This window comes from Garra rufa, chromosome 23 (genome assembly GCF_049309525.1).
Source record: "Garra rufa chromosome 23, GarRuf1.0, whole genome shotgun sequence".
Lineage (NCBI taxonomy): Eukaryota > Metazoa > Chordata > Actinopteri > Cypriniformes > Cyprinidae > Garra > Garra rufa.
In genome coordinates this window covers 25,414,534-25,427,397 of record NC_133383.1, presented here as the reverse complement: position 1 = coordinate 25,427,397, position 12,864 = coordinate 25,414,534, and the positions used below count along the sequence as shown (strand labels likewise).

Below are 12,864 nucleotides of genomic sequence, written 5' to 3'. Positions count from 1 at the left end.
CCATCTGCGCTCGACCACTCAACCAAGCACGCGACGGTGCCATCAAAACTCTACAGAACAAACTGAAACTTCGTGACTGCCAAACTCTTCAAAGTCTCGCAACTCTGATACAGAAGAGCTCCGAACGCATCAACCTGCGTAACCAGGCAACCGAAAGATCGGCTCCAGTAAACCACTCCTCCACGTCGAGGGATTTCCCAAAGACTTCATCGACCAGCAACCAACCAGAACTTTCGCTCAGACGAGCCCCCGGAACCCCCGTTCCCGGCACTAATGCAAGTAACAAGATCTCTCTTTACTTCGCTGAAACTGGTGCAAAATACTCCCTAAGTAGTTAAAAGCTAAGTCTCTGCTTTTGTGATTTTCTAAGGTTGCGATCTAAGAACTAGTTAAGATGATAGAACATTTGGGGTTCTCTTCAACTCAGTAATTTCTCATCCCCGGAACTGTATGAGTGTGTGTGTGTGTGTGTGTGTGTGTGTGTGTGTGTGTGTGTTTATTTGTGTTTTAGTAGAGATTAGTTTTGTGTCTTAGAGTAGTCAATAAATCTTTGTTTCATTAAAAGAAGTGTCTTGACTTTATGTTCACAAAGTTCTATCTGTGTTTAGATCAAGCTACCTCAGCTTTAAAATTTCCTAACGTAATATTTTGGTTTATTTGTGATCTTGGCCAGGAACATAATATAAACCTTTTGAGTTAATACATTATGCTGAATTGACCACTTTGCTGGACGAATGGTTAAGAAGTGTAATCTATTAATTCTGAATCAATTTAATCAAGTTTCGAATCTTTCGATTCGATTCCTTATTTGAATCATTATAAATTTGAGCTAATTAATCCTTACAGATGGTGGAGAATATAACGCGAACACATCTAACTATTTGAACATAAAACAAGTCATTCTACATGGTATTTTGTTCTATTTTATCCGGAAGAAATAGACAAAAGACAGAGAAACAGTTTATTGTGTACTGTATGCTTTATTGTGGCTGCCAGTCTGGAATGAATGAAAGCGTAACTTCGAGTTGTTGTGTAAAGAATTTAAACTGCAGTAAAGTTTTAGAAATTGTCCGCTGAGAAAAGGTGAAAAATAAGCGTGTTCCTTGTTTTTCCTCTCTGTCAAAAGGCCTTGCAGCTAGTGTTTTACTCTGCGTGTTCCAGAGTGAAAAGAAACTAAGCTGGCTGTCTCCCGGTTTAAGATCTTTAGGCTCGCGACCTAATGCTCTTTTACCAAATATTCACTTAAAACTAACGTTAGTGAAGTTAAGACGTGGCGCTCAGCGCGAGCACCCACACGTTGCTTTATGGGAGAAATTTTGAGATCTTAAAATTGTGTGGCTAAGTCCACATGTGCTGTTTAAACAGGCTAGCACAAAATTGAATTAATCGCAGTGAATCTGCGGATAAATGTGCCTCACTCTAATGAGTTGAGACGGTGCTATAAGAATCTAAATAGTATTTATTTGCTGTGCAATTCCGAAATGCGCTGTCATTTCATGCATTGTATTTAAAACTGCTTAACTCTCTCGCTTGCTGGTTGTTGCCATAGAAACGCTGCGACCCGGATATCCTAACACACCTTTTCCGGAGCAGAGTTTCGTTGCGCAGGCGCAGTCCGCCCGCTCATTTTGTAAACAACAAGTGGTATAGCGAAACTAGCTAAAGCTAACGCTAACAAGTGGTAGAGCTAAACTAGCTAAAGCTAACGCTAACAAGTGGTAGAGCTAAACTAGCTAAAGCTAAGCCTATGTAAAACCACTGGCTTTGAAGAATAGCAGTTAGCACACAGCGTTAGGGTGATCCGTTGTGTTTGAACTCAGTGTGTGTAACGTTGTTTGGGTGACTCAATCACAAGCTTTGAACTTTAACGATCATTCTGCAAACTTCTTTACTTCATATCTCTGTACACTATTCCTTGTATTTCTTCCCTCCTCCCATGTGACAGGAATATTGACAATTTTAAACTTAAATCTCTTTTTGATGCGATTGTAACAAACCATTAAAGCCCTATCATAAATCTCAAATTAAAACATTTTATTGTTTCGATTTAAGGCTCTCGCCCTTTTGACTGTTTGCATTGCCAGATTAAACTGTTACAAGCTTTATAATCAAATACTATGTTTAAGCTGATTAAATTGATTACTTTGATCAATCTTAATAAATAATCACATCTCCTTGCCACACCGCAATTTCTGTGATTGATTTAACATTGATTATTTGTAGTCAATTTTAAGGAGGCATCATTTTAATTTGGTCACCAACTTTCATTGCCAAGGTGATAATTTATGTTAAACATTTTTTTTTTATTGGGAAATTTTAATCTCTAATTTAAACTTCTGATTCCAATTAAAAATTTTTGATTTTAATTGAACATTTTAATTTTAAGTTTAATCATAATCACATTTCCCCTTTTCAGACGGCAATGATACACGTTGAATAGAGAAATGATCATTTCCTTGACCAATTTTTAATGAAAACTTCTAAATTATAACCAGGAACAATCATTATTGATTTGAAAACGACTCCTTTTTTACAATCAATAGTTGTTCCTTTTCCCATACCTCAATGGTTTGTGTTGATTCATTTGATTACAACTGCTAACTTAAACTTTAACAAAGCGTTACAGTTTTAGTTCTCCCACAATCATTACTGAATTGAAACATCAATTTTAATTTGCAAACCAAGGCTTTAATTGTAATTGTAATAATCAAGTCTTGTCATATTCCCTGACTTGGGAGCGAAACCTCATTTTCAATTGGCTGTCTCTCTCCTCACTCTCTCTCTCTTTCACCTAGCTGTCCTCCTCTTGATTTGACTACTGCTGCTATTTCCTCGATTGTGCCTGTGAGAATCATAAAAGCAGAGAATTTTGGTTGTTTAAAAGACATTTAATCAATGTTCATACAATTTCAAAACGCCAATTAAACTTGTGTCTAACTCTCACTTTCCCCTCTCATCGTGGAACCCTACAGCCAAGGTCCCAACGAATCCAGCGAGGACTGATAGGCGCCAGTCGTGGACCCGTTTCCAGAAACGCTCTGATTGGTGTACAGTGTCAATCCTACCAGCTGCAAAGCCAATACTGTCATTGTTATTGTATATTCCCTCATCCCGGAGGGGATTATAATAACAATCATAGTCCTGGGGTGTTGAAATTCCCATTTCTGAGCACCGTATCTAGAAGCATACATCAAGTTGAGAAAAAAAAACTTGACTGTACTCATTCTGGGGCCAGAAAGGTGTATTTCACTTTCCCTCTCTCCCCCAATCTCTCTCTTTCTACCTTCTTCCCAAAGTGTTCCTTTTGTTGTTGTCTCTTTTCTCTCTTCTCTTTAGAAAAAGGGGGAAGCAGCCGACGACTACGCCGTTCTTTGCTGTGGGTGTTTGTTCCTCTTTCCTCTCTCTGTTCTAGCTACAACACCCGTGGGTACCCCCTCGCCTCCTCCATAGCGACGCTAGCTGGAGGCGTGCACACCAGTGAACCACCTGCGGGGAGAACCACGCTCACCTCAACACAACACACCCAAAACCCACTTACACCCGACACCACCACACTCACACCACTGTTTTGGTTTTGTTTGTTTGTTTTGTTGTTTGTTCTTCTTTCTACAGGTCTGTGTTAGTCAGTGGTCTGGTCTTTCCTCACGGCATCAAAACATGCCTCGCCCAACAGACCCCGTTGGTCACTGGGAGGACCTGGAAATCTGGCTAAGCGCCGTGACGGACAGCCTCTTACCCAAAGCCTCCGAAGCTGTCAAACACCAGACACAAGACCAACTGGACAACAACATAACAGGCATCATGAAACATGATCCAGGTCAGAGCTACGGACACAAAGAGCTAGCAAAGATCACTGGCTCCCTGAGTCACACCCTCATCGCCTCCCTCAAACGGAGCGACAGACAAGCCGCCTATCTCCAGCAGGAGCTGAAACGCGCACAGCGACGCATCGAGCAGCTAGAGCTGGAGGCTCAAGATCGACGGGAAGGGTCCAATGAGACGGATCCCAGAGCAACTGAGGAGATCGCTAGACTACAAGAAACTCTAGCAAACCACACACAAGAAATGGAGCACGCAAAGTCCGCCCGCGCCGACCTCAGCGACAAGCTACAGTACGCAGAGCAGCTACTGGAAAAGGCAAGGCTGGACTTCCGAGACAAGAACAGCAGAATTAAAGCCCTCGAAACACATCTGAACGAGGCAAGAACTGAGATAAGTTACCTCACTCAACAACTTGACGACATGAAAGAGGAATTTGACAGTGTCAAAAATGAACTCAGATATGCTTATGAACTGCGCCCTGAGCCAACCAGGACGCAACGGGCCCCGGCCTCACCCCTGCTAAGCAGGCCCGGATCCCCTGTTCCTGAAATGTCACGTGAACAAAAGGGGGAGGGAGCGACTCAGAAACCCTCGCCAGCTCCCTCTGAAGAAACCTACTTCACACCCAAGCTACGAGAACTCCCCAAGGCCAGCCATAACCCATCACATGGCATGGACCTCAAAGACCTTGACAAGCTGACCCGAAACATCAGCAAATTCACCCCGAGTGTGCCAGATGGTCAAGACGTCCACTCTTACTTGAATGATGTCAATTTTCACTTAGAAATGAGACCCAACGTTACTGACAAAGACAGACTTTATCTGCTGCGAACGACATCCAGCCCTGAAGTGCAGAGCTTCCTGGACCGACAGCCTTCTCACACAAAGAATGACTACCAATCGCTCCGCCAAGCCCTCATCAAGGAATTTGCAGTCCCGGAATCAGAGCAAGGACTGGTGGTCGCCCTGGAGACAAAACAGGGTCGTCATGAATCCTCCCAGGCATACTATAGCCGGCTTAGAGAAGCATACTTCGGAGCTCGCAATGAACCTGACATGGAGCAGGACATGAACTTTAAGACTCTCTTTCTGAGAAATCTCCATCCTGCAGTAAGCCACCACCTTGGCGTCCTTGCATGCCCACAAACAATGACGTCTCAACAACTGCGAGACCTGGCGCACAAAGCCTACGGCAAGCAAAAGATGGCATCAGAAAAGTGCACCAAGTCTACTGCAGTTCTTGATTTTAACACACAATGTCAAGAAATGACCCTAGAGGGCGCCCAACACCAAGAAAGCTTCAAGCCACCTCCTAGAGAATGGAGACCATCCTCGTTCAACAGAGAGCGTGACTTTCACTTTGGCGCCCGACCTACACAAAGAAACGACCGCTGGGATGGACCACGCGGACGACAACACTCACCTGAACGCTACTGGGAAAAATCCTGGTACCATCCAAGACCTCGTGAGAATCGATGGGAGAGATCATGGAGTCAGCCAACCTCATCAGGAAGTTCAGGAAATGGCTCGTGGGAATCTAATGCAACCAGTCCGACAAATCGACGAAAAAACTTACAAAGATTCCACACTGGTCAAGCTCAAGCTGAATCTACACATGAAGAAAAGACATTGCCGTGTTTTGATTCACAAGAACTGATGAGAATGATGATGCAAGAGTTCTTCAAATGCAAAGAGGAGGATCGGAAGTGGGAAAAGAAAGAAAAACCCACTGCGGCCTGACTAGCGGCCAGACAAGAAGGCAACGACCACCTGGTCCAACAAACCACACAGAACAGCACCTCTTTTCCTTACCCCAAGAACACTGTAACTGTCATAACTTCAGATGGACAAGAAAGCTTCTTTAAACATCCAGAGCAAGAGACAGAAACTGACTCAACACATGACACGTCAGATCACAGAAGATTCCAACAAACACCTGCTGATATAACAACTCAATCACCCGAAAGTGCTGTCCTGGTCGTCTGCCACTCCTCCGAAGAACACAGAATCAGTCCTGAACTCCTACCTATCTCATCTCAAACGCCAGTCCCTCAACTCCTAGGCGATCTCACCGAGAAAGGTACAACGAGAAAGTTTTACCTCCCCATCACCATCGAAGGTCATGTCAAAGTGGAAGCCCTTCTAGACACAGGAGCCGACATCACTCTAATGTCAACTGAACTCCTTGAAAAAATTCAAGAAACAAGAACGAGAACTGATGGAACTTTCAAACTCCAAAGGTGCGAACTGAACCTGCAAACATACTCAAACATGGGCCTACAGCTGAAACATGTGGCCCCAATTCACCTTACAGTGGGACCGATGAATCTCATCCACCCAGTCTACATCTCACCTCTAAACAACTATCCGCTCCTCATAGGAAAGGATCTGCTAAATCGCTTCAAACCCTTGATAGACTTTAAACACCTGAAGTTGTGGACGCAAGTCCATGAGCCATTGCCCTTCCAGTCAGTAGTCTCCAATGAGTCGCAGTGTCAAGCCACAGACGTTGCCTTCAATTTGCTTAGTGACGATGCAGTGTCAAAGTCAAGGCCAAGCTCAAGTTCAACGCCAAGCAGCAAAGAACAAGGCCCTTCCCTCTGCTCACTGCAAGCGTAGGACTCAGGTCCCCCTCAACTCAGAACTGCCATAAATGTCCAAGACACTTTAGTATCTGTCGCAGTGCTAGCCCCTGGGCAGGAAAACTCAGCCGGCAGCCTGAATCTCTTCAAAGCAACGAAGCACAGACACCAAAGCCTACCAAAGGACACCAGACTCAAGAAAGCAGATCACCAAAGACTTAAAGAAATTCTACATGAGTACAGGGACTCTTTTGCAAAGGACGTCCCGGACTGTGGCCCAATGAAACTGATACCCACAGCGTAAGTCCATGACTGCCCAGACAATCACCAGGGCAATCTGAAAGCGGGCGTGGTCCGGCTCAACAACGACCCTTGCCCATCACAACCATTCAATACATTTCATGCCCTCCCACCCATCCCGATGGCTACAGCTCTTACCCGCCACCAACATACCATTGGTATGCAACACCCCTCCTCCTCCCACATCAGCAGACCTACCCATTTCTGCTCACATCTTCGAACTTTACTCTCCTACGAGTTCTACACTCGACTAATCCACTTCTTCAGACCTCCGCACCCTCCAATCCATTAAGAACATGCTGCATCTACAAAATGGTGCCTTCACATGTGTCTCTGAGCCCCTAACTGCGCCAAAGCTTGTAGTCCCTCAGAGCCAAAGGGGGATAAGGCTTAGGCATGCATACGATGCACCATGCGCAGTGCACTGTGGTGCCAAAACCACCTACAACCCATTCAAACAGGTGGCACAGAAGCCTGGCATACAACAAGATGTGGCAGATTACATAGAAGGATGCCTGATGTATTGCCAGTTTCAACCAAGAAACCCAAGCCACCGAGCATAACTCAAAAAAAAAAAAAAAAAAAAAAAATGATGCAGGAAATATAGAGACATTTGGATGTAAAGTCCCATGCTAGCCATCTCCTTCGCACAAGAATCTCAGTGTCGGAAACAAAGTGTGGTATTACGGTTTCGCCATCCTTGGCAGAACACTCCCTATCGCCTGTCAGAGAAAGTCCTTACCCCACTGAAAGGAATCCCACAAGCTCTCGCCTGTTACCGACCGAACCAGAATCGGACAAGGGCGCAGCGAGCCAGTTCTTCGATGGGTTCACCAAAAGCAGATAAAGAGACATTGGGGTTCCAACTAACAGGAAAAGGGGGAAGACCAAACCCACTGACACAGACCGACAACTCCTGACCACGCCTCACATTAACATGATTTCTATCCTTCTAGGTAAACACACAGCTAACCTCCCAAACACAACACAAATCACCTAAACATTCTCCTCTGCCGCACTGCTAGGTCCAACCTCCGCCCAGCAGAGAGGAGCTGTTCCACACATGTGACACTTGTCCTTACTGTCTATCCTCATTCAGTGTCATTGTGTCTCTTTGTGTTTTCCTTTCTCTCTCTTTTCCTATGTGTCCCCCTTCCTTCTTGCCCTTATCAGAAACTTACCTAACTTTTCTTTGAAGTCTAGGCCCCTGAAGATGGGATTGACTCAGTACACCATATTATTTGCAAATCATTGCCAGAAACGTTAACATATTAGGCGACCCCGCCAAACCATGATCCGCGTGATTAACTGTCCCATTGTTATTTTCTATCTCCAGGTAGATGTTATGATTCACCGCCCTGTTTCTCTGCGTAATCAGGATTACCAATAGCTAACCGCAAAGTCTACCTCTAAAGGTGTATGGCCGATTCGACCCTATGATGTTTTCCAGACCAAACTACACCCTATCAGCCCCCAAAAGTCTTGGGCCGACACCCGTCAGACACGGGAAGCCCTTGCCCACATGCAGGCAGATGTGAACCACATGCTGCGCTAATTACAGAAAATGATCGTAACCCAGGCTGAATTAAGCGGGTACAACCGGCGTCCCAAACGATTATTGGGCGCTCTGCTGGGGCTGGTGCGGCTGTAGGCACTCTGTTTAACATTCTAAACCTAGCCACCTTAAAACGACATGCGAACAAACTCCAAGCTGAATTACGATTTAGCAACGTCATAAATCTTAACGAACGGTTCACAGTCATACCAAAACGGTTACGCTCAAACGCAACGCCTAGTTACTCCCATGGCCCATGCGCTACGAGAAAGAGACTCCTTAATGGATAGCCCGCCTTGAATACGATCCCAAGCACTGTCTGACGTAGCACCTGATCGAGCACACGTCTACACCGCCTCGTTGAACTCCCGATACTCCGGTCAATCAAGACCGCCAAATTAACAATAATTCTCACCGATGCGGCCCTACGTCATTTCAAGTGCCTCTAACTGTACCAGGCCAAATAACTAAATCCCTGCACCAGAATTCAGCTAGTGATGGAGATTTTGTTTGTGTCTTGTGTGTGCCTTGTTCTCTCTCTCTGCCTCTTGTTCCAGTGCCTGCCGATGTTCACACCAGAAACATCGCCAGCCAAAAGGGGGATGTGTAGGAATCCTGGTCGAGCAACGTACAAAACAGAAATGGCCATATTCCAAAGAAACAAAAGGACCCTCTTTCTCAGTCAAAATGCTGACACATGACCATCACATGATAATCACCAGACGCTAATTGTATGGACCGCTTTTGTCGAGATCTGCGTCTTACGCATCCAGAGAGAAGAAAACGCTCTTTGTCTCAGAGCACCTAAGAAACAAACCTCCAGTCTTCTGAAATAAAGCTGGCATGGCACATGATGCGTCCAGCGTGACTCACATGGTTTTTCGGACTTCCTGTCCCCCTCTCCTCTGACATTCCAAAAACACCCCGTCTCTCAATAGAGATACGTACACTGCAAAGACAAACTTTAAGAGACAATCAACTTATTAGTATTGCTATTAGAGCAACAGTATGTTCTCTTTTATATGCCTGCTGTGTTTTATGTGATGATTGGAGTTTAATTTATGCATTGAAATAGTTTATTGAAGTTAATAACAAAAGTTGCAGAGAAATCCATATCCTAATAAGTTACGTACCAGAAGGAATTACAGGACGGAAAGGGGGTGGCGTGACCCGACCCTTCAGCAATGCCATTGGATCCCAGCATCGTGGGACGTGCCCTAGCGGCCCGTTTAAAACTTCATGTTCCTAACAGAACTAGGCGAACTCAGCAAGAACTCAGCGAACTCAGAGCTCCCAGCTCTCGCCTCACGCCTTTCGCCTCTTGTGGCTTGAGTGCTTTTCCATCTGCGCTCGACCACTCAACCAAGCACGCGACGGTGCCATCAAAACTCTACAGAACAAACTGAAACTTCGTGACTGCCAAACTCTTCAAAGTCTCGCAACTCTGATACAGAAGAGCTCCGAACGCATCAACCTGCGTAACCAGGCAACCGAAAGATCGGCTCCAGTAAACCACTCCTCCACGTCGAGGGATTTCCCAAAGACTTCATCGACCAGCAACCAACCAGAACTTTCGCTCAGACGAGCCCCCGGAACCCCCGTTCCCGGCACTAATGCAAGTAACAAGATCTCTCTTTACTTCGCTGAAACTGGTGCAAAATACTCCCTAAGTAGTTAAAAGCTAAGTCTCTGCTTTTGTGATTTTCTAAGGTTGCGATCTAAGAACTAGTTAAGATGATAGAACATTTGGGGTTCTCTTCAACTCAGTAATTTCTCATCCCCGGAACTGTATGAGTGTGTGTGTGTGTGTGTGTGTGTGTGTTTATTTGTGTTTTAGTAGAGATTAGTTTTGTGTCTTAGAGTAGTCAATAAATCTTTGTTTCATTAAAAGAAGTGTCTTGACTTTATGTTCACAAAGTTCTATCTGTGTTTAGATCAAGCTACCTCAGCTTTAAAATTTCCTAACGTAATATTTTGGTTTATTTGTGATCTTGGCCAGGAACATAATATAAACCTTTTGAGTTAATACATTATGCTGAATTGACCACTTTGCTGGACGAATGGTTAAGAAGTGTAATCTATTAATTCTGAATCAATTTAATCAAGTTTCGAATCTTTTGATTCGATTCCTTATTTGAATCATTATAAATTTGAGCTAATTAATCCTTACATCGTGATGACTTGAGAAGGCTAAATTATCTGTCTGCCGCTTGGACGTTACTTTAAAAAACAAAAACTCGGGGGTCTTCGGAAGATGGCGGAGTGAGCGGTCACATATTTTTACCTCTCCCGTCTCATAATACGATTACTTCACCCACGCTCGACCATCTTTATTCGAAATAGCACCTAAACTCATTTCAGTTAATCAACCATGCCCAAGCCCTCTAAACAGAGCAAGACGGACAATCCTCGGGGCTTTATCGAGGATATTTCGGATGCTACTGGCGATGCTAGCGCTAGCAGCGATGCCATGGCTAGCCGTGAAGGCTTGCCACCTGGATTTACGCAGGAAGCCTTGTTCAAACATATCTCGGACATCGTTTCGCAGGAAGGTCGGCGCACTCAAAAGATGCTGGATGATTCTTTAGCCAAGCTGGAATCTGGTCTAAATGCGAAAGTCGACAACATCATTAAACGCATTGACGAGATCGCTACGGTCACCGACTCCCTCGTGGCCCGTCAATCAGAAGCGGAGACTCGCATCTCCGCTTTGGAGGACGACATTGAACCGTTTAAAGTAAAGCTGGCCGAGCTTGAAGAGCTCAATTCTGCACTTTCTGAGAAGGTTACGGATCTAGAGGGTCGTTCCAGGCGAGATAACATCAGGATTCTTAACCTCAAGGAATCAGTTGAAGGATCCGATCCTATTCAGTTCTTTGAATCTTTCATCCCCAAGCTGCTTGATCTATCGGTTCCTACGATCGCTATCGATCGTGCTCACCGAGGATCTGGTGCTCCGGTGGTAGGGCGCCCGCGCCCTGTTATCGTTAAGATTCATCGCTCCAGGGATGTCACTACAATCCTGTCTACGGCCAGACGCAGGGGTCAACTTTCTTTCGAGGACCAGTCTATCCGAATCGTTCCAGACATTTCACCTATAGTTCGTGCCGCAAGGAGAGCTTTCAACCCGATTTGTGCTGAACTTATTCAAAAGGGCATCCGTTTTCAGATGATCTTTCCTGCTGTGCTGGTCTTTAAGATGAACGGCGTTCAGAAATCCTTTAAGGATCCGAAAGAGGCCAAAAAGTTTTTGGGACGGTAACATGTGTTCATATCTGCCTTATCTCATGTGGAGGGCTGTTTTTGCTGTTTTGTGAAAATATTATGGTCGTACATTTATTCACTTTGCTTTTATTGTCTTTGGGTGTTTAGCAAATTTATCTGGGAGAGTATCTTTATGTTTTTGCTCTTCGCCGTGAAGCTCTGTTGTTTTATTGAGCTAGGATATTCACTACTCCCTTTGGGGTTTGTTTCTTTTTTCCTCTTTTATAGATCCTAGTTTTTCTTTTTTTTCAGGGGTTATAGTCATGGGTACGCCCATTCTTCTCCTTGTTCAATTTTGGTATAGTTCCAATACCGGTTTATCCAAGCCTGGCCAGTATTTAATTCCTTCTTATCCTTTATGTATTTTGAGTTTCTTTTTTCGTTTTGAGATAATTTTTCTTTATTTGCTTGCCCAATTTTTTGCCTTTTTACCATATTACAATGACTGATGGTGTTAATTTAAATGTTCTTAGCCTTAATACAAGGGGCCTGAATAATCCAGCGAAACGTGTTGCTATTCTAGAATTTTTGCGGAAGAAAAAAATTAATATAGCCCTGTTGCAGGAGACACATTTATTAAAGAGAGATTCCAATCGTATGTCGAATCGTTTTTTTCGTGTTATAGCTTGCTCTTCAGCATCAAACAAATCTAAGGGTGTAGCAATTTTATGCCAACGCAATCTTCGCTTTAAGCTGCTGGACACCTGGGCGGATGACAAGGGGAGAATAGCGGTTGCGAAAATTAATATTGGAAACAGAGATGTTGCTTTGATTTCACTTTATGCCCCTAACTCGTTTGAGAGGAAATTTTATGATCAAATTACCAAAACTTTGCTGGAACTTTCCAGCTTTAAATTCATAATTGGCGCTGATTTTAATGCTGTTGTTAACCATCTGGTCGATCGGTCAGGTCACACTGAAAATTTAGAACAAAAGTACGCATCTGAAGCCCTACGCTCCTGGATCAGTGACACCGGTGTGGTTGATCTTTGGCGTATGTTAAATCCGGATGTCGAAGATTTCACTCATTTATCATCTAGGCATAAATCTTTCTCTCGTATTGATTTTATTTTCTCTTCTAGGGGTTTGTTTCACAATATAGCTACGGTTAGTTTATTGCCCTTGGCATTATCTGATCATAAGGCTGTGATTGCTTCTGTGTCGATAAACTCTAAGCGGGCTAGAGCCCCTAGATGGCGCTTTAATACCACTCTTCTTCGTGATGAAGCATTTAAAACTGAGTTTTTGAGCCAATTATCAGTTTTTGTGAATATAAATAAAGGCTCAGTTGAGGACCCCAGGATCCTGTGGGACTCTATTAAGGGATTCATCAGGAATTTT

At 44.2% G+C, this 12,864-nt stretch overlaps 1 protein-coding gene across 1 annotated transcript; it reads left to right on the top strand.

The window, feature by feature from the left end:
- Nucleotides 1-3,657: 3,657 nt before the first annotated feature.
- Nucleotides 3,658-5,562, top strand: LOC141299363 (uncharacterized). The gene is made up of 2 exons (XM_073829718.1): nt 3,658-4,323; nt 4,390-5,562. Exons 1-2 carry the CDS (start codon nt 3,658-3,660, stop codon nt 5,560-5,562), a joined length of 1,839 nt encoding a protein of 612 aa, XP_073685819.1.
- Nucleotides 5,563-12,864: the final 7,302 nt, after the last annotated feature.